Genomic DNA, 22,211 nt, shown 5'->3' with positions numbered 1-22,211 from the left:
GCCATCCTTCAACTCCACTACCACTCCCCCACCCCTCCACCCTTCTCTCCTATCACTCCGCCCCTCACTGCACCACGTGCATCAGTTGCATTCCAATGGTGACATCACCAGCACTAGCTACGCCCCCTTCCACCCTCCCACAGGGTAGAGTGAGGGAGAGAGGGAGGGAAGAGGGAAGAGGAGAGGGAGTTTGGAAGGGCTTGTCTGAGGACAGCATACTGAACGAAGCAAGTAGAAAACAAGAAGAAAGTTTGACAGATAGCTTAAAAAGAACAGCGAGAGAGACAAAAAAGGAGTGAAAAGAACACGGCGAGACATAACCTTGAGAGAGGGAGAGAGTGGTAAATCGTAGCAACGGGAGTGGTAGTGTCTGTGGGAAGCAAACAGACTAGAGCATTGCGGAGTCTTCCCCTCCTCCTCTTCCTCTGTGAGTGACTTCAAGCCAGTATTGAGTCTGAGAGATACTGCCAGACTGCCCTGCTCTCTGAGGTAAAGCCTGAACACCACTGAACACTTTATCTTTAAGTGTTGCCTTTTGATAGACATTTTTTGGGGGCAAAGATGTTTTAAGTCTGTAGCTTTGTTGTTTCTTGTTCAGTGTTGTGGCTGTAGCTTCAGGGGCTGAACGCTGAACGATGCTTTAGATGTGTGTTGTTGTTGTGGGTGTATTGGATCAAGCTAGCTATAGCAGTGGGATTCTGTACTTGTTTTGATAGATACAGATTCTCCTGTTGTGGACATTGCTCTAAGTCAGTGCTTTGTTGTTGTGGTGTATTTGGAACATTGCTGTGGGTCTGTGCGGCTGCAGATGGTTGCTGTGTTGTGGCTCTTGCTCAAGGCGTGTGCTAGAGTCTGTAACTAACTAGGTAGCTAGCTGTGTTTGTGTTGGAGGCTGAGTTGGGGCCTAAAGAGTCACTGTGGCTGAGCAGACTGAGGTGGTAGGAGGATGAACGTTGCTTGCTGTATAACATAATAGTTAACAAGGAGCTTTAGTGGAATACTGTGCCGGTCAAACCTGTGACTGTCAAAGCAATTCTATTGAATCATTGACAGAGTCCATCTACTGATCCTGCGCCTTCCTCCCCTCTGACCTTTGACCTCTGTTCGTCACCTGAACTCCTCCTGTTTGTGTCTCACCTCTCTCCCTCTATGTCTTCCCCTACAGGCATACTCCCAGGATGCCTACCTGAGGGGCAACGAGCCTTACACAGGGGGAGCCCGGAACCTTCCGGTACCCCCGCCCCTCTGCTACGCTCCCCGCGCCAAGTCCCAGCCTCCCGCCGGTGCCCCGGCCCACATGGGCCAGAACCAGCTGGACAACTGGAGCCGCTGGGCAGGCTCCTCCAGCCCTTCGTCCCCTCTGGACAACCGCTCCGCCGTTGGCAGCCCGGCCAGCTGGCAGGAGGGGCGGGGCGGAGAGCCGGGAGGCATGGGCCACAGTAGCCCCCCCCACAGAACAGAGGAGATCCAGTACGGTGTGACCGGGCAGCAGCCTACGGGACAGACCAGGGGTCGCTCTTACTCCTCATCTTCCTCCTCAGGAGGGCCCCTCAGCAGCCCTCTGCATGTCCACTACGTCAACCACAATGCTGCCACCGCCACCACCGCCTCCTCTCAGCCACGCAAGGGCAGCCAGGCCTGGGCCAGCCCTCCCCAGCCCAGCCCCAGCCGCAGCCAGCACTGCCAACAAGCCCTGTCTGAGTGGTACTACAGCCAAGCAGCTGAGCAGCGCCAGGGCCGTAGAGGCAGCATGCACCAACACCACCGCAGCTACTCTCAGGACAGGCTGTGTGAGACAGGCCCCGGGCGCCACCGCCGGGGTCCGAGTGGCTGGCCCCACAGTGCCTCCCAGGACACCCTGATGCTACTGCAGCAGTCAGGCCCCGGCCCCCACGGGGACCCCTCTTGGATCTACGGAGACTGGGAGGGGGCCCGGGACCAGAGTCACCCCTCCTCCTACGGCAGCAGAGCCCGGTCAGAGAACCTGCTGGTACAGTACGACCGCTATGGCCACTCACTGGAGATGCTGGAGTCGCCTCGTTTCGAGAGGCCCGCCTGGCTGCAGCAGGCCCCACAGCAAGCTCCCAGGACTGAGGCCTACCAGAGGCAAGGGAACCAGTACGGAGTCGCACCGACCCCCTCTATGGGCCGACAAGCACAGCCGCACCACAAAAGCCACTCCCAACCCCAACCCCACTCACAGTCCCACACACAGCCCCAGCCCGAACAGCCAGCCCCCCAGAGCAGACGTCTGCCTACCGGACAGAGCCTGGATGACCAGCCAGTAGGTTACCGCAGCTACAGCCCCTCCTTCTACCGCAAAACAGGCCGCATCATGCAGCAACCCTCCTTCAGGGACCCCTCCTACCTTGGCCCCCACCTCAGCTGGGCCCCCACCCCCAAAACCACCCCCCCAGAGGGTGTTATCCCCCCAGTTCCATCCCCCCTGGCCTCCACCACCCCCGAGCCCCTTGACAGGGCCTACCGCCCCACCAACCATGAGAGGGGGGCAGTGGAAGGGCAGGTGGAGGTGGAGGCTCAGACCCAGGAGGTCAAACTGAGACAGAAACCCCCCACGGGGCGAAGGAGTGCCCACGCCATGCGCCACCCCCACTACACCCTGCCTGTAGATGGCACGGAACCCCCTGTGTTCCCCCCTGACCCCCACGACGCTGTCCCCGCCCCTCGCCCCTCAGGAGAGGGTGCCCCACGCCGTACCAATGGCAACCTGGCCCCTCTGTCTGTAGAGGATGACGCAATGGCCTCCATTCCCTTTATAGGTAAGCACCTCCACCACCACACACTCCTCCCTCTTCCTCTCCCTACCCCTCCATGTGACCTGCAGACCCAATCGCTCCCACTTCCGTTTAAGACACAAACATACTCCTCCTGATTGATCCTACTGGAACTTACTGGACACTAACTGTTCGTAAAAACAAACAAGAAGCTTACCAGAAAGATTGACCAGAAAGAGCGGGGGACATAGACTATGACTTGGCCTGTATTTAGAGAATAGAACCCTTTCATTTCCTCTGTCCGTCTGCCTGTGTAATCAGGATACGAGCTTTTCCTCACTCTCTGTCTCCAGTCTGTGTCTATGTTCATGTTGGGTAATACTGGCACTTCCCACAGACATGATGACGGTATTAGTAGTGTTTGAGTTAATCATAATTTACGGGACTTCACTAATCCCCCCCCTCCTTACCCAGTCTCTCAGATCGCCTTTCCATTCACAGGAGATGAGGTGAAAGCTGACTTTATGTCTGGCGCTAGCGTGTGTGTCTGTGATCACAGAGTACGTCTGTCTGTCCACCGATCTGTCAGTCTGTCTGCTTTCACAACAGGGAGAATATCTTTATCTCTCTAGGTCATTGGCATGAATTCCATTTTAGTTCCAGCCAATTTGGGCGGCAGGTAGCCTAGCGGTTAAGAGCGTTGGGCCAGTAACCAAAAGGTTGCTAGTTGGAATCCTCGAGCTGACTAGGTGAAAAATCTGCCAACGTGCCCTTGAGCAAGGCACTTCACCCTAATTGCTCCTGTAAGTCGCTCCGGATAAGAGCGTCTGCTAAATGACAAAAAACATTTTGGCATTATGCCTGGATTTTATGAGATTGACCCTCTGGGCTTCGTAACTGTTTGAACGTTTGTGTGTTTGCGTACTACATGTGTGTTCCACTGTAATCACACATGTTTGTATGTGTGTATGTATGTACAATGTGTGTGTTTGTGAGAACAGAACAGGAGGTATCTGGTCGTGTCTCAGCTTGTTGCCTCTGCTCTGCTGCTGAAAGAACACATGATGAACATAACAGGGCCTCACTACATACTGTACAGTACTCATCAACAGACCCTAGCCCTACAGTCAAACCAACCAACCACAGCTAGGGCCAGGTCAGGGCAGGGCCATATACAGTGCCCCTTGAACCTTTTTCACATTTTGTTGCGTTACAAAGTGGGATTGAAATAGATGTAATTGTTTTTTGTCATTGATACACACAAAATACTTCATAATGTCAAAGTAATAAGAAAATGTTAACAAATTAATAAAAATGTTACTAAAATATAGTCGTTGCATAAGTATTCAACCCCTTTGTTTAGGCCTAAATGAGTTCAGAAGTACATTTTGGATTAACAAATCACATAAGTTAAGAGGTTGACATGGTTTTTGAATGACTAACCCTTCCTCTGTCCACCAAACATACAACATCTGTAAGGTCCCTCAGTCAAGTATTGAATTTCAAGCACAGATTCAACTACAAAGACCAGGGAGCTTTTCTAAAGCCTCATAAAGAAGGGCAGTGATTGGTAGATGGGTATAAATAACAAATCAGACATTGAATATATCTTTAAGCGTGGTCAAGTTAATAATTATGCTGTGGATTATGTATTAAAACCACCCAGACACATCAAAGATACAGTCATCCTTCTGAACTGAGCTCCAGGACAGGAAGGAAACTGCTTAGAGATGTCACCATGATGCTTTTGGTGATTTTAAAACAGCTACAGAGTTCAATGGCTGTTATGGGAGAAAACTGAGGATGGATCAACAACATTGTAGTGACTCCATAATAATGACTTAAATGACAGAGTGAAAAGAAAAATACAAATATACTGAATAAAAATATTCCAAAACATGCATATATATGCGATAAGGCACTAAAGTAATACTGCAAAAAAACACTTTTTGGCCTAAATGCAAAGCCTTATGTTTGGAGCAAATCCAACACATCACTAAGTAACTGCCTCCTTATTTTCAAGCATGGTGGTGGCTTCATCATGGTATGGGTATGCTTGACATCGGCAAAGAGTGGCCAAGTGTCAGTATGGTACCGATGTGGATGTGATGAGGAGTCAGGCGCAGGACACAGAGGTTTAGTCCAACAAACTTTACTATTAGTAAAGTGCACAATAATCCATACACGACCTCGAAAATACAGAGGCGAGAAACAGTACGCAACATGCGTAAAACAAATACCATTAAGAGCGCAAAACACGCAGCTCAAAAGACACGCGGACAACAACACACAATATAACTAACACAAAACAGGGAACTTATAGGACACGTAATTAGGACACAAACAGACACAGGTGTACCAGACAGACCAAAGCAATCAACACACGAAACATACAACGGTGGTAGCTAGTATTCCGGGGACGGCGAACGCCGAAGCCTGCCCGAACCAGGAGGAGGAGCAGCCTCGGCCGAAACCGTGACAGTACCCCCCCCTTGACGCGCGGCTCCAGCCGTGCGCCGACCCCGGTCTCGGGGACGGCCAGGAGGACGCAGACCCGGGCGCGTGGGATGCCCACGGTGGAACTCTGTCAGGAGGGATGGGTCGAGGATGTCCCTCCTAGGCACCCAGCACCGTTCCTCCGGACCGTACCCCTCCCACTCCACGAGATACTGGAGACCACTCCTCCGGCGCCTCGAGTCCAATATAGTCCGGACCCTGTACGCCGGTGCCCCCTCGATGTCCAAAGGGGGTGGAGGGGTCTCTCCTATCTCCTCCTCTTGGAGTGGACCAGCTACCACCGGCCTGAGAAGAGACACATGGAACGAGGGGTTAATATTTTTGTACTCAATAGGCAGTTGTAATCTGTAACACACCTCGTTCAATCTTCTCAGGACTTTGAAGGGCCCCACAAACCGCCGACCCAGCTTCCGGCAGGGCAGGCGGAGGGGCAGGTTTCGAGTCGAGAGCCAGACTCGATCTCCCGGTGCGTACACCGGCCCCTCACTGCGGTGGCGATCGGCGCTCGCCTTCTGTTGACGGATGGCACGCTGCAGATGGACATGGGCAGCGTCCCACGTCTCTTCCGAGCGCCGAATCCACTCGTCCACCGCAGGGGCCTCGGTCTGGCTCTCGTGCCACGGTGCCAGGACCGGCTGATACCCTAAAATACACTGGAAAGGTGTTAATCCGGTGGAGGAGTGGCGGAGAGAGTTCTGGGCCATCTCTGCCCAGGGGATATACCTCGACCACTCCTCCGGCCGGTCCCGGCAATAGGACCTCAAAAACCTACCCACATCCTGGTTCACACGTTCAACCTGCCCATTGCTCTCTGGGTGGTACCCCGAGGTAAGGCTAACCGAGACCCCCAGGCGTTCCATGAAAGCCCCCCAGACTCTGGAGGTGAACTGGGGACCTCGGTCGGACACAATATCCTCGGGGACCTCATAGTGCCGGAACACGTGGGTAAAGAGGGCCTCGGCGGTCTGTAGGGCAGTAGGGAGACCCGGCAGTGGGAGGAGACGACAGGCCTTAGAAAACCGATCCACAACGACCAAAATGGTGGTATTACCCTGGGAAGGGGGTAGATCGGTCACAAAATCTACCGAGAGGTGGGACCATGGTCGTTGTGGAACGGGCAGAGGATGTAACTTACCCCTGGGCAAATGTCTAGGTGCCTTACACTGGGCACACACCGAGCAGGAGGAGACATAAACCCTCACATCCCTGGCTAACGTTGGCCACCAGTATTTCACGCTAAGGCAGTGCACCGTCCGACCAATACCAGGATGTCCAGAGGAGGGTGATGTATGAGCCCAAGAAATAAGCCGATCACGAACCTCGAGCGGAACGTACGTCCGCCCCACAGGACACTCGGGGGGAGTAGGGTCGGTACGCAGCGCCCGCTCGATTTCCGCATCGACCTCCCATACTACCGGAGCCACCAGACAAGACTCCGGCAGTATGGAAGTAGGCTCAATGGACCTCTCCTCCGTGTCATACTGCCGGGACAGTGCGTCTGCCTTACCGTTCTGGGACCCAGGGATGTATGTGATCTTAAAAACAAACCGGGTCAGGAACATGTTCCACCTAGCCTGACGAGGGTTCAATCTCCTAGCTGCCCGGATGTACTCCAGGTTACGGTGATCAGTCAGAATGAGAAAAGGGTGTTGAGCCCCCTCAAGCCAATGCCTCCACACCTTTAGGGCCTGGACTACAGCTAACAGCTCCCTGTCCCCAACGTCATAATTGCGCTCCGCCGAGCTGAGCTTCTTGGAGTAGAACGCACAGGGGCGGAGCTTAGGTGGCGTGCCGGACCGTTGTGACAGGACTGCCCCAATACCGGTCTCGGACGCGTCCACCTCTACTTGGAAAGGCAAAGAGGGATCCGGATGTGCCAGCACCGGGGCCGAGGCGAACAGGTTCTTCAGCTTGACAAATGCCCTGTCCGCCTCAGCTGACCACTGCAAGCGCACCGGACCCCCCTTTAGCAGGGACGTAATGGGAGCTGCAACCTGTCCAAAGCCCCGGATAAACCTCCGGTAGTAATTAGCAAAACCCAAGAACCGCTGCACCTCTTTTACGGTGGTTGGAGTTTGCCAATTACGCACAGCCGATACCCGATCTACCTCTATCTCCACGCCAGACGCGGACAACCGATAACCCAAAAAGGAGACGGACTCCTGGAAGAACAGGCATTTCTCTGCCTTGACATACAAGTCATGCTCCAACAGTCGTCTCAATACTCGGCGCACCTGGGCTACATGCTCGGCTCGTGTAGAAGAATACACTAGAATGTCGTCAATGTACACCACTACACCCTGCCCATGCATGTCCCGGAAAATCTCATCAACAAAGGATTGGAAGACTGAAGGAGCATTCATTAACCCGTACGGCATGACGAGATACTCGTAATGACCCGAGGTGGTGCTAAATGCTGTTTTCCATTCATCCCCCTCCCTAATGCGCACCAAATTGTACGCGCTCCTGAGATCCAACTTTGTGAAGAACCGCGCTCCGCGTAATGACTCCGTCATCGTCGCAATCAGTGGAAGTGGGTAACTGTATTTTACTGTGATCTGATTGAGACTACGGTAATCAATACACGGGCGCAATCCCCCGTCCTTCTTCTTCACAAAGAAGAAACTCGAGGAGACCGGAGAAGTAGAGGGCCGTATGTATCCCTGTGCCAAGGACTCGGCTATGTAAGTCTCCATAGCCGCAGTTTCCTCTTGAGACAGGGGATACACATGACTCCTGGGAAAAGCTGCTCCGGTCTGGAGATTTATCGCACAGTCCCCCTGTCTATGAGGAGGTAGCCGTGCTGCCCTCGATTTGCTAAACGCTAGTGCTAAATCCTCATACTCGGGGGGAATGCGCAGTGCGGGCACTTGGTTCGGACTCTCTACCGAGGTCGCCCCTATGGAAACACCTAGACATCTCCCTACACACTGGGCAGACCACTCCATAAGAGCCCTCTGTTGCCACGCTATGGTAGGATCGTGGGTGCTTAACCAGGGAAGCCCCAACACCACTGGGTACGCAGGAGAGTCAATCAGATAGAACTGAATGATTTCCTCATGACCCCCCTGCGTAGTCATCGTCAGCGGTGCTGTGACATCCCTGATCAGACCCGACCCCAACGGCCGGCTGTCTAATGCATGGACAGGGAATGGAACTTCTACCGGCCGAAGGGGAATTCCTAACCTAGCACAAAATGCCCGATCAATAAAGTTCCCAGCTGCGCCTGAATCTACTAGCGCCTTATGCTGGGAATGAGGTGCCACCTGTGGAAAACGCACAGGAATACTCATGTGACCAACAGAGAGCTCTGGGTAAGTGGGGCGCCTACTCACCTGAAATGACTCCCCAGTGCGTGACCTGTTGTCCCCTCTCTCAGAAGACCCTCCCCAGCACCTGGCCGCGGTGTGTCCTCCACGGCCACAGTTGGTGCAGGGGGTGGCCCTCCTCGGGTTCTCCCTCCTCCTCTCTCTAGCGCCAGCACCCCCGAGCTCCATAGGAATTGGCTCGGAGGTGCTGGAGGATGGAATGGACGACCCCCACTCGGGACGTCCGCGGGTGGCCAGCAGGGTGTCAAGCCGGATGGAGATGTCCACCAGCTGGTCGAAGCATAGGTTGGTGTCCCTGCAGGCCAGCTCACGACGAACGTCCTCTCGCAGGCTACACCGGTACTGGTCGATGAGGGCCCTCTCATTCCATCCCGCATCCGCAGCTAACGTCCGGAACTCCAGTGCGAACTCCTGTGCGCTCCTCTTCTCCTGTCGGAGGTAGAACAGACGCTCCCCCGCCGCCTTCCCTTCAGGTGGGTGATCGAAGACTGCCCGGAAGCGGCGGGAGAACTCAGCGTAGGTGATGGTAGCTGCGTCTATTCTCCTCCATTCGGCGTTGGCCCATTCCAACGCCTTACCGGATAGACAGGAGATGAGGGCGGAGACGCTCTCGTATCCCGAGGGCGCTGGGTGTATAGTAGCCAGGTATAGTTCTATCTGCAGGAGGAACCCCTGACACCCGGCTGCAGAACCGTCATATGCCCTCGGGAGCGAGAGCCGAATACCACTGGGTTCCAGCGCTGAGAGAGGAGGATTGACCGGTGGCGATGGGATGGTGTATGTGGACGTGGGCACCTCTCCACTAGCCAACCGGTGCAGAGTGTTGGACACCTCACCTAGAACGGCCTCCAGTTGCCGGATCATGGAGTCCTGCTGACTGAGCCGTTCTTCTAGTGACCAGGCTGTCGTCGCTGATCCTGCTGACTCCATAAGTGGTGTGTTGTTCTGTCAGTATGGTACCGATGTGGATGTGATGAGGAGTCAGGCGCAGGACACAGAGGTTTAGTCCAACAAACTTTACTATTAGTAAAGTGCACAATAATCCATACACGACCTCGAAAATACAGAGGCGAGAAACAGTACGCAACATGCGTAAAACAAATACCATGAAGAGCGCAAAACACGCAGCTCAAAAGACACGCGGACAACAACACACAATATAACTAACACAAAACAGGGAACTTATAGGACACGTAATTAGGACACAAACAGACACGGGTGTACCAGACAGACCAAAGCAATCAACACACGAAACATACAACGGTGGTAGCTAGTATTCCGGGGACGGCGAACGCCGAAGCCTGCCCGAACCAGGAGGAGGAGCAGCCTCGGCCGAAACCGTGACACCAAGTTACAGTTTTGACTTAAATCTGCTTTAAAATATATGGCAAGACTTGAACATTGCTGTCTAGCCATGATCCCCAACACCTTGACAGAGCTTGAATATTTTTTTAAAGGATAATGGGCAACTATTGCACAGTACAGGTGTTCAAAGCTCTTATGAGACTAATTCAAGAAGATTTGCAGCTGTAATCGCTGCCAAATGTGCTTCTAACATGTATTGACTCCGGGGGGGGGGGGGGGGGTGAATACTTAACTAATCAAGGTATATTAGTGTTTTATTTTTCATTAATATTTAAAAAATGTTAGAATTTTTCTTCCACTTTGACTTTAGAGTATTTTGTGTAGATCGTTGACAAAAATGACAATTAAATCCATTTTAATGCCACTTTGTAACACAATAAAATGTGAAGAAATCCAAGGGGGGTGTAGACCTTCTATAGGCACTGTAGGCTACTCCACTCCCTCAAATGGTCAGGACAACAACCGAGGTCAGTAAAGTGCAAAGCAGATTCAAATGAGCTGCGTGTCGGAAACTTGTACCTACGTTGAAATGGATAGATAGATAGATGCCCTCAATGTGAGGCCAAGCCATGAGGAACAGAGTGAGAGAGAGGGAGACCTATAAAGAAAGATATTTAATAGGGAAGAGAACCAGGAAACAGAAAGTTCTTGCTGCTCAAAGCAGCTGAAAATGTACCGAAACTAGGCAGTCAGGGCTGCAAGCTGAGGCACGTTTAATGACCAAAGACTGAAACGTAAAACTTCTCTCTTGCTGTTTCTCTATACCTCCATCTTTTCCTCTCCCTGATAGGATCTGGGATCTGGTTGTTTGGGAACATCATTTAATAGGCTGTTGTTCTGTTGACTGTAGATGATGAGGCCGTGTAGTAGACAGAGACACAAAGCACACAGTCTGTGCTGTGCTGGATGGTGGTTGTATTATCTTGCTCTCTAGTATAGGTAGTTTGACTTAGCGTTCTCTATATCGTGCTTTCACTCACTGTAGTCTCCTTTTGAATAGTGTTGGTAGCTTGCGGTAACAAAACCAATGAAAGGAATAGGAGCATTTTAACTGTAAATCCTAGGATTGGGTCTTATTAGGATGGCAGGTTACACTTTCCCCCCTGAGCCTCCTTTTGGGGGAACCCAGTAGTGTAGATGGTTGGACAGGGGGCCTGGTGGTAGTGAGGCACACAGTACAGTAGGGGTCCAGACTGTCTCTGTCACACTGCCAGCCTCAGGCATTGCACTCTGTGCCCCCCGCCCTCAATGCTGCCTTTGTGCACCACAGCCCCTCCGCACTATACCCTCCCCACAACAGACACACATACACACACACACACACACACACACACACTGAGCCGGCCAGAGCATGGCCTATGCTCTCAAAGACATCTCTCTTTCTCCCGTTCCCTCTCTCTTTCACCCTCTCTCTGTGTCTCTGGGTGAGCCGGTGAGGTCATGGTGTCTCCTATAGAGAAGTGGTAGTAGGCTATAGGAGTGTGTATAGTTGTAGTAGTATAGAGCCCTACTTCATTCTAAGGCCTGTGGTGGCTGTGAGCTCCCTACCGCTCAGGGTTCCTCTCTCTACTGGCTCTGCTCTGCTGCTGCTGGCTCTGTTAATGATGGCCTTTGTTAAACCCACAGGCAGCGAGAGTGGCTATTTCTGGGCTCGGCTGTAAACAGGCAGATTCCACATCCCAGATTGGGAATGTTTCCGCCTCTGCCCCTTCTCCTACTGCCTCTGTTGGGCTGGCCCTAGCACCGAGAAGAGAAACGGACTGATACAGAGAGAAGAGGAGGGGTGAGGGAGACATCGAGAAACAGAGGAAAGCAGGTGGAAGGCAGTGAAAGTGGAAGCAGAGAGGAATAGAGGGGAGAATATGACGTCTGTGGAGAAGAATGTATGGTCAGAGAAGAAACAGAGACATGGGGGAGAGAGGGACGAGTCTTGCATGACAAGTTATGTTTTGAGCACCTTGTAACAATACAAGAAAGCATAACATTCAGTTTCAAAAGTTCAAGTAAAGGCTATGGGGGGGGGGGGGGGGTTTGAGTTGAGCAAAGTAGTCTTTGAGCCATAGCATCCATTTGAAACTGAAGATCTGCTGCCCTCTGCTGTTTAGTGAAGGTACTCACAGACAGGCGCAGCAGCCGTGGTTATTAGTGTGGCCAGCATTAGGACCTGAAGCTACAAGAGTTAAACATGGGCAAAAACCTCCCCTTCCCTCTCTACATGTAAACACTAGTCTGTGTCAATCAGAAAGTGTGTTGTGGCTCGCTGGTTTCACATCCCCTTGTGTGTGTTTTAGAATAGTTGAGGTGAACATTGTATGGTTATCTTGGACAGGGTTAGGTAGGTTACTTTCCAGTGGTGGAAAAATAACCCAATTGTCATACTTGAGTAAAAGTAAAGATACCTTAATAGAAAATGACTCAAGTAAAAGTGAAAGTCACCCAGTAAAATACTACTTGAGTAAAAGTCTCTAAAAGTATCAAAAGTAAACGTAATTGCTCAAATGTACTTAAGTACAAAAGTAAAAGTAATATTGAGCAAACCAGACGGCACCATTTTCTGGTTATTTTATTGTATGGATAGCCAGTGGCACACTCCAACACTCAGACATCATTTACAAACAAAGCATGTGTGTTTAGTGAGTCCGCCGGATCAGAGGCAGTAGGGATGACCAGGGATGTTCTCTTGATAAGTGTGTGAATTGGACCCTTTTCCTGTCCTACTAAGCACTTTTGGGTGTCAGGGAAAATGTATGGAGTAAAAAGTACATTATTTTCTTTAGGAATGTAGTGAAGTAAAAGTTGGCAAAAATATAAATAGTAAAGTACAGATACTCCGAAAACCTACTTAAGTAGTACTTTTAAGTATTCTCACTTAAGTACTTTACACCACTGTTACTTTCTAAATTACATCTGTTAGAGTTACTAGTTACCTGTCCAAAATTGTAATCAGTAATGTAACTTTTGGATTACCCAAACTCAGTAACATCTGATTACTTTGTTACTTTTAGATTACTTTCCCCTTAAGAAGCATTAGAAGAAGACAAAAATTAATATTACCAATTGAAGGACATCTATTGCAGGATAAATCAATGTTAGAGTTTACAATAGCTGGCCATAAATTGATGTTGCATTTTACATTATGGTGTATGTAAGCTTATTTTAACCGATTGCTTTGTACTTTAATACAGATACGTTTCAAGTTTTAATGTCATGTGCACAACAGTGAAATGCCTTTCTTTCCCGTGAGTGTGCATAGAGAGTGCAAAAATAAAAATAAATACAATGGTCAACTCCGATATTCTGTTAGCTATTTAGCAGTCTTAAGGCTTGGGGATAGAAGCTGTTCAGGAGCATGTTGGTGTCAGACTTGATGCACCGGTACCGCTTGCCGTGCAGAAGCAGAGAGAACAGTTTACTGCCAGGTCACTGACCTCCTCCCTGTAGGCTGTCTCGTTGTCACCGGTGATCAGGCCTACCACCGTCGTGTCGTCAGCAAACTGGATGATGGTGTTGGAGTCGTGCGTGGCCACGCAGTCGTGGGTGAACAGGGAGTCCCGGAGGGGACTAAGCACACACCCCTGTAATACGATTAGGCTATATCTTTACATTAGAAACCAAAGTATGTCAGATTTCCAGTCATTCCAATTAATTGAATACCCCTTGGTCTTCAGGAATTGGACTTGGAATTATGGAAATTTAGATTAGCCAAATTGTTTTACCTGAGCATAACCCAAAAACGAAGGACATATTAGCCTACTACTGTTTTCTATTATTTGGTTGTCATTGAGGACTGATTGGGCTCATTGCTTTGAGCTGAAAAAGAAATGCGGCTCTCATGGAATGGCATGCTTTGAGCACTGCCAAAAAGTGCTATTTGCATGTGAAAAAATGAATGCCAAATGCTGCATTTGCTATAGGCCTAATGTTTACGTTTTTGTTGGGGACACTTTAATATCTCAATAATTTTCAGCTGTTTAATTCTATCAAAAGAGTGCAAGTTTGAGCATGTGTCCGTTAGGCCCATTGATTTTTTTTTTATCAACACAAATTAGATTGAGCAATAAAAGCCCCACTTGTGGTCTTCTTAAATTAAGCTAGTTTTTGACAGTATAGAGCACAATTCCACGGGGGAGTTTAGAAGGGAGGAACTCCCTCAAACTTGTATTCCATAGGCTGGGATCCGCACTATGCAGCTGTTGCAAGAGTGCATTTTTCATGCACTGGCTGTCCACTAGTCGCAAAAACAATACATGATAGGCAGCTGAAACTTCTTAATTCAACCATTATAGGGTTAAAATACACAGTCATCCACAACAACCACAACCCGTAAGGCACAAATAGCTAGAGCAGCAGTGTGAGTCATATCAATGCGCTATGTATGTAGATATCAATAATAAGTGATATCCATATCGCCCGTATGCTACACCACTGCTGTCGTCCTTACCTCCAAGCCTTTATTCAAGTAGGATGTATAATCTTTGGATGCCGACAGCAGTCGCACCATTGGAAGACATGGCTTGTACCGTAGCCTGCAAAAGCCTATTCCTGCTCTTTCCCCGCGATCCATCAAACACATTTGGTGTGTCATCATAGTGGTCTCTTACTTGTGGTCAGACTCGCTCAGGCGGAACAAACTTAAATGTGCGCCTTTTTTCAATGCTGATTTCAATGTCTTTGAGAAAACTGAAAGGTGTCATAACATCCTTTCTGAATTTAGAAGTAATCCTATAAGTAATCATCTAGTTTTCCAAAAGTATCTGTAATCTGATTACAATCTTTTTGCTGGTAATGTAACGGATTACAGTTCTTTTTTTTTTGTAATCAGTTATATGTAACAGATTGCATTCTATTCGTTACTCCCCAACACTGATCTTGGATATATTACTTATGGTTGTTTCATGTATTTCTGTCATTCAACCTTCAAATGACTGCTTTCATTTTGAAAATGCATAGCCGCTAACGAGGACATTATCACTGCAAGCAAGACATAGTTTACTTTTTGGTGTAATGCACTCATACAAATGAACACAATGAATCACACAAACCGTTACACATACTTCCCAACCCACTAGTTAATAAAGAAGTGAAACCTAGCGTTATTACATAGTACAAAAGCCTCTCCTGTTTCTATTTGAAGAACTCTTCTCATGGAGGCAGCAGACACAGGTACAGCATAGAGCATTGTTTTAATCTCTCTTTATGGCTTTTTACTTTCCACTTGATTATTTTGTCTATTGTGTGTGTGTGTGTGTGTGTGTGTGTGTGTGTGTGTGTGTGTGTGTGTGTGTGTGTGTGTGTGTGTGTGTGTGTGTGTGTGTGTGTGTGTGTGTGTGTGTGTTTAACTATACTTGTGGAGACCAGAAGTCCCCACAAGAATAGTAAACCAAGAAAAAGTTGTCCAACTGGGGACATTTTGTTAGTCCCCACAAGGTCAAATGCTATTTCTAGGGGGGTTAGGGTTAAGGTTAGAATTAGGGTTAGTTTTAGGGTTAGGAGCTAGGGTTAGGTTTAGGGTTAAGGTTAGGTTTTTGGGTTAGGGTACGGGTTAGGTTTGGGGTTAGGGAAAAATGGGACTGAATTGTATGTCCCCACAAGGTTAGCTGCACAAGACTGTGTGTGTGTATTTACACAATAGAGCTGTAATATTGCTCATTTAGAGTTTCATTATTGGAGTTCTAAATTGCAGTTCTGCCTTATGTTTCTTATTATTTTCATAGAACATGTTATAATCTATTTATTTATTTATTTGTCATTTAGCAGACGCTCTTATCCAGAGCAACTTACAGGAGCAATTAGGGTTAAGTGCCTTGCTCAAGGGCACATCGACAGATTTTTCACCTAGTCGGCTCGGGGATTAGAACCAGCGACCTTTCGGTTACTGGCACAACGCTCTTAACCACTAAGCTACCTGCCGCCCTGTGTGTATTGTGTTTGTGTGTTAGGAGGGCAAAGAAAGTGAGTAAGTAGTAATGTGTCGTGTAATGGTTCTCAGAGAACCTGAGCATTCCGTGTGAAAACAGTATCTCTGTCCTTTATAGTAACCCTGTGGTGGTACCTCATCGCTCTCCCTTCCTTCAAATCCTCTCCCCTCCCCTCCTCCCTCTAATCTATCCTTACCTCTCCTCCCTCGATCCTTCCCTCTCCTCCTCCCTCTATCCTTCCCTCTCCTCCTCCCTCTCCTCCTCCCTCTATCCTTCCCTCTCCTCCTCCCTCTATCCTTCCCTCTCCTCCTCCCTCTATCCTTCCCTCTCCTCATCCCTCTCCTCCTCCCTCTATCCTTCCCTCTCCTCCTCCCTCTATCCTTCCCTGTCCTCCTCCCTCTCCTCCTCCCTCTATCCTTCCCTCTCCTCCTCCCTCTATCCTTCCCTCTCCTCCTCCCTCTCCTCCTCCCTCTCCTCCTCCCTCTATCCTTCCCTCTCCTCCTCCCTCTCCTCCTCCCTCTCCTCCTCCCTCTATCCTTCCCTCTCCTCCTCCCTCTCCTCCTCCCTCTATCCTTCCCTCTCCTCCTCCCTCTATCCCCCCCCCCTCCCACAGATGAGCCGACGAGCCCCAGCGCTGACCTCCGTGCCCGCCACGTGCCCGCCTCCTCCGTGGTGTCCGGCGGCATGAGCTCAGCGCCCGCCATCGTCACCAGCCCCGCCTCCCCTACCTTCACCTTCCCCCTAACCAGGCTCTTCTCACACGACTGCAGTGAGTGCCCTCGAGCCGGACTACCCCGGACCGACCCCCCTGCATGCAGCCATACCAGAACCCACCCACCACCACCTCTCTAGGGTGTCTGGTACCATGCTAGCAGACATGCCACCTCCACATCTATGGAGAGAATGGCTTACTGTACACTGCATGTTCCTCTGTCTCTCTGCATGAGTTGATTGACAATATTTCCATGGCGAGGAGGTCAAATTGCCTCCAGTAAATAGGCCTTGTGTACTTCTTTGTGCCTGGTAAGATGCATGCACGCCCTAAAGCAAATGTAGTCACTCCTCGCTGGACTAACTGCCTAGGCAGATGCATGTGCGTCATTGAAGTGAATGTGGTTACTCTCTACCTTCTGTAGAAAGTGTGTTTTGTACCAATAGGGTCCACATTTCCTCTGTATAGACTGGAGCATGAAGTCCAGTGGTCCTCGTACACCCACCTTTAGCCCAGTCTGTCCAGTCTGACAGACAGACTCCCCTTGCATGACAGTAGTGAGCGAAGTGACCTGAGATTACCTAATGTGACTCCATCCTGCCAGCCCACCTCTACACCCTCCAGCTCACCCCAACCACCTCACCCAACCACCTCACCCAACCACCCTCCACCTCTCTGTCAATTGCTCACCCACGTCTCTTAACCCCACACTCCCTAACATCCTCTGACTAGCATTACATCTACATTCTTCTTTCTTTCTTTCTTTCTTTCCCTCTCTCTCTCTCCCCCTCGCTCCGTCTCTCACTGAGCAGGCAGTATTAAATCCAGTCGCCGTTCCTCCTATCTTCTAGCCATCACCACGGAGCGCTCCAAGTCATGTGACGAGGGACTCAACACCTTCAGAGGAGAGGAGGGCCGCATCTTCTCGTGAGTACTGGAACACCGGGGGAGACATGGGAATCGATTATGAGGGATTCATCTGAAGCATATGATCAATTAATTTCATAGGAAATCTTGCAGTAGCCATTTTGAACTTAATCCTAACCCTCCATTTTATTCTCCATAGGAGGCTGCCAAAGAGAGTGAAGAGTTTCTTCACAGATGGGGTGAGTTTTTCCCCTGTTTCACAATAACAGTATGCTGTACCCTACACGTAACTACAGTGCAGATTGCAGATGACCTACCATTTCTGGCAGCTTGGAGAGTGTGTCTGAAACCATTTGTTTTCAGTGTGTTTATCCTAAAACCTGTCATGGAGTGGTGTGTAACCTTTGACCCTGTGTGCGTGTGTTAGTCCCTGGACAGTCTGGGGGCAGCGGAGGAAGCGCGCTCCAAACGCCACTCCACCTCAGAGCTGGGCAGCATCAGCTACAGTGACATATGGAGAGAGGGATGGCTTCACTACAAACAGATCCTCACGGAGAAGGGCAAGGTGGGTTAGAGAGAGAGCGAGAGGGAGGAAAAAGAAAGAAAGAACAAGTAGAGGAGTAGGACCTACTGTAGTTCAATGAACCATTTCTTCTCTGTCTCTTTCTCTCACTCTCTCCATTCCGTTCTGTGTTCCAGAAGGTGGGCAGCGGCATGCGTCCGTGGAGGCGGGTCTTCTCGGTGTTGCGCTCCCATTCGCTCTTCCTTTACAAGGACAAGCGGGAGGCGGTCCTGCGGGGCGCCACTCTGGGAGGTGATGCCGACGAGGAGCAGCCAATCAGCATCCGGGGCTGCCTGGTGGACATAGCGTACAGCGAGACCAAGCGTAAGCATGCGCTGCGGCTGACCACTCAGGACTTCTGTGAGTACCTGCTGCAGGCCGAGGACAGAGATGACATGCTGGACTGGATCAAGGTCATCAGGGAGAACAGCAAGACCGACAATGAGGTGGGTCAGAGGGCACCACTCTCACTTCTCAACTGACCTTTCCCCTCTCAACTCTGAACCTAGAACCCTCTGACCTCTCAGCTCTCAACTCAACTCTGACCCTAGAACCCTCATATCTTATGTCACACACTGCCTCCTATTTATATATCTCCTGTAACGTTGTACATGTCACCTTTCTTCACTGGTGTTGCTACAGTGTAAGGCTGTATTAATGAGGGAGTGGTCTGTGTGTTTGTCTGTCTCAGGAGCTGGGATTCTCAAGACAGGCTCTAATCAGTAAGAAGCTCAATGACTACAGGAAACAGAGGTGAGGGACACCTACCTGTCACTATGCAGCAGTACTGTTTGGTACATCCATGTTGCTTGTCCTGGCTGGTAGAGTCAGTGTGTAACAGTCTTCTCTCTGTCTCTCCCTGCCTGCAGTCCAACAGGCAACAAGCCAGACTCCTCTCCCAGGGTGCCCCGTGCCAAGCCTTCCTTCCTGCTGGCCAAGATGGAGAACGCTGCCGGGGCACCGCGCTCACCCAAACCTGAGGGCAAAGGTCAGTGGCAGTCAGAGACAGGAACCAACCAGCAGTGGTAATTTCAGATGGATGTTTGTTCTGACTCTGTGTCTGACTCACTGTCCCTCTGTCTGTCTGTCCCCAGATGAGAGCAGCCCCCCTAAGTCGCCATGGGGGATCAACATCATGAAGAAGTCCAAGAAGTCAGGGCCCAAGGCTTTTGGAGTGAGGCTAGAAGACTGCCAGCCAGCTGCCAACAACAAGGTCAGCCAGAGCCTCCCTTCCTCATATACTGTAAATGTATCATTTTGGGTGTGTTTATATGCACTGTTAAAGTATTTACTGAAAATGTATACAGTCTGACATACCACGGCTGTCAGCCAATCAGCATTCAGTGCTCGAACCACCCAGTTTATAATGTGGTGTATATGTGTGCTGGTAAGGTATATGTGTCCACTCCTGTCCGACCCTCCCCTGTCTGTCTGTCCTCCCAGTTCATCCCTATGATCGTGGAGATCTGCTGTGGGCTGGTGGAGGAGATGGGTCTGGAGTACACAGGCATCTACAGGGTCCCAGGGAACAACGCAGTGGTGTCCAGCCTTCAGGACCAGCTCAACAAGGGGTCGGACATCAACCCTGCAGAGGAGGTGAGCAGAGCAGGACCACAGTCGCACACATGGGCACACACACACTCTAACGTACAGTAAGCAGTAAGCATAGTACACCATGGCTGGATTAGATGGACACAGTATATCTAGTCATCTGTGGGATGGTGTTAAACAGCATCACTTGAAATCAGTGGGGTATACAAGTGTTCAACAACGGGAAAGGATAATATGACCATCAACTATTCTATCCAACCTTGTCTCTAAAGGTCCTTTTAGTATTGCCTTTGACCTCTCTCTCCCTGTTCTTACCTCTTCACAGAAATGGCAGGACCTGAACGTGATCAGCAGCTTGCTCAAGTCTTTCTTCAGGAAACTTCCAGAGCCCCTCTTCACTGATGGTGAGTCCCATTTTGTTAGATGAACCGTCAGTAAAGACATGAATAAACTCACATTCATCCTGCTTTTTACAGTTACTGTTGAATGTTAGTTTTTATTTAAATGTAACTATTCATATTACTCTTATCCTCACAGATAAGTACAATGACTTCATCGACGCTAACCGGATGGAGAATGCCGGGGACCGGCTAAAGACCATGAAAAAACTGGTATGTGAACGTTGTCTGAGCATGTTTTTCTATTTGCATATCCGGGATAGTCTTTCCCAGGAAGGATGATATGTTCAAGGGCTAACAGATTACACAGGATACTCAGAAGTGTTGACATATTTCTCCTTATCTCTCTCTCTCTCTGTTAGATTCGTGACTTACCGGACCATTACTACCACACTCTCAAGTTCCTGGTTGGCCATCTGAAGACGGTAGCTGACCACTGTGAGAAAAACAAGGTCTGAATACTGTTATCATAGTGTTTGAATGTGAATGTGTTATTATAGGCTGCCATCCTAAATGACACCCTATTCCCTATATAAAGTGCCCTACTTTTTACAGTGTTACAGTTCAGATGTGTTAACATGTGGTCGTCATTGAAAACAGATTATTAAGGAAGACTGATATAATATAATAATGTGTGTGTAGATGGAACCTCGTAACTTGGCCCTGGTGTTCGGGCCCACGCTGGTGCGGACGTCTGAAGACAACATGACAGATATGGTGACTCACATGCCTGACCGCTACAAGATAGTAGAGACGCTCATCCAACATGTGAGTGACCCTCTCCTCCCACACACCACCCAATAACCAATGACAAACCTATTTACTGGCTTCCTGTTAACTCACCTCCAATGAGCTGTCACTGCCCTGTAAGAATAGTCCCGTGTGGCTCAATTGGTAGAGCATGGCGCTTGCAACGTCAGGGTTGTGGGTTCGATTCCCACGGGGGACCAGTACAAAAATGTATGCAGTCGCTCTGGATAAGAGCATCTGCTAAATGACTAAAATGTACATTTTTTTGTCATTTCTCATCTCTGTTTCCTCCCACAGTATCTCTGGTTTTTCAGTGAGGACCTGGACAAGGATGAAAAGGTACAGTAGGTCTTACTGTGGAAACTGTGGGAAAGGCTGTTCTGTTCACACAGTCATGTTGGAGCTGACAGTGTAGTCTGCTACAGTAAACAGCCCAAATAGAATCCTGCAAGTCAGGGGATGTGATATGATACAGTATATCTTACTATGTGTCATTGTCTGCGTCTCATATTGCACCCTATTCCCTTCGTAGTGCACTACTTTTTACCAGAGCCTTATGGGCCGTGAAAAAAGAGTGCATTATATAGAGAATAGTGTGCCATTTGGGACAAAGTCACAGACTCTTATGCTGGACTTAAATCCAGTGTTCATGTTTTGTTTGACTCAATGCCTTTCTCCCCTTCAGACTCCAGTAGACACGAAGGACCTGGTGCCTGCCCCCAACATCGACCACTTGCTCTCCAACATCGGCAGGACCGCTCTGCTAGGGGAGGCCTCAGGTGAGGGTACGCCCACCACTGCCCAAATGCACCAATCACAACCTTCACTGAGCTACTGACAGCCTGTGCAGACCAATCACGGTTCATACTGTGGCCGAACTGGCCAATCAGTGACTGTCAATTATTATTGGCAGCCACACAGTTGAACCAAATCCATACAATCAGGAAATAGGCATGACATACATTTGAAATGATTTGTACTTGCCGAGTTTCTCCCTTTCCTGATTTGATCAATCACTAGACTGTGCTTCTTTCCTTTCACCTGATTTTCTTTTCTTCTTTGTTACTCATCTGTCACTTTCTCTTCTACATCGCTGCCTCCCTCTCTTAGCTGAGCCTGTGGAGCAGCCACTGCGGTAGGATGGGATTTCCCCTGCCAATTCCTGTGTGTGTGTGTGTGTGTGTGTGTGTGTGTGTGTGTGTGTGTGTGTGTGTGTGTGTGTGTGTGTGTGTGTGTGTGTGTGTGTGTGTGTGTGTGTGTGTGTGTGTGTGTGTGTGTGTGTGTGTGTGTGTGTGTGTGTGTGTGTTTGAGAAATAGGGAGTTATGGTGTGATGGTGTTTGTTAGTAAAAGGTGGGTGGGTGTGGGTGTGTTTGGTATGTGTCACCATCTTCAGAGGAAGTTGCTCTCTGCTCCCTCAGTGTCAGCTTGACTAAGGCAGGAGGTGTGTGTGAGGATGGCCCTGCACTGTCACCCAGTCTGACTAATGGATTAATGACTTTGTGTCCT

At 49.6% G+C, this 22,211-nt stretch overlaps 1 protein-coding gene across 3 annotated transcripts in view; it reads left to right on the top strand.

The window, feature by feature from the left end:
* arhgap23a (Rho GTPase activating protein 23a) overlaps positions 1 to 22,211 on the top strand; it is a 72,249-nt gene that overhangs the window by 44,002 nt on the left and 6,036 nt on the right. For 2 of the 3 annotated variants that reach the window (XM_084145798.1, XM_084145797.1), the window contains exons 7-22: positions 1,166 to 2,780; positions 16,478 to 16,633; positions 17,389 to 17,503; positions 17,643 to 17,682; positions 17,871 to 18,008; positions 18,143 to 18,451; positions 18,697 to 18,758; positions 18,875 to 18,993; positions 19,100 to 19,218; positions 19,449 to 19,601; positions 19,882 to 19,960; positions 20,094 to 20,167; positions 20,317 to 20,406; positions 20,597 to 20,722; positions 21,002 to 21,043; positions 21,390 to 21,483. In XM_084145798.1, the coding sequence (XP_084001924.1) occupies positions 1,166 to 2,780; positions 16,478 to 16,633; positions 17,389 to 17,503; positions 17,643 to 17,682; positions 17,871 to 18,008; positions 18,143 to 18,451; positions 18,697 to 18,758; positions 18,875 to 18,993; positions 19,100 to 19,218; positions 19,449 to 19,601; positions 19,882 to 19,960; positions 20,094 to 20,167; positions 20,317 to 20,406; positions 20,597 to 20,722; positions 21,002 to 21,043; positions 21,390 to 21,483 (3,331 nt within the window). The remainder of the gene's footprint in view (positions 1 to 1,165; positions 2,781 to 16,477; positions 16,634 to 17,388; positions 17,504 to 17,642; positions 17,683 to 17,870; positions 18,009 to 18,142; positions 18,452 to 18,696; positions 18,759 to 18,874; positions 18,994 to 19,099; positions 19,219 to 19,448; positions 19,602 to 19,881; positions 19,961 to 20,093; positions 20,168 to 20,316; positions 20,407 to 20,596; positions 20,723 to 21,001; positions 21,044 to 21,389; positions 21,484 to 22,211) is intronic. The other variant, XM_084145799.1, reaches the window with a different exon arrangement.

The sequence above is a fragment of the Coregonus lavaretus genome, assembly GCF_964263955.1.
Source record: "Coregonus lavaretus genome assembly, chromosome: 28".
Classification (NCBI taxonomy): Eukaryota; Metazoa; Chordata; class Actinopteri; order Salmoniformes; family Salmonidae; genus Coregonus; species Coregonus lavaretus.
Note: the sequence above shows the minus strand (reverse complement) of the source record. Positions and strands in the feature narration are given on the sequence as shown.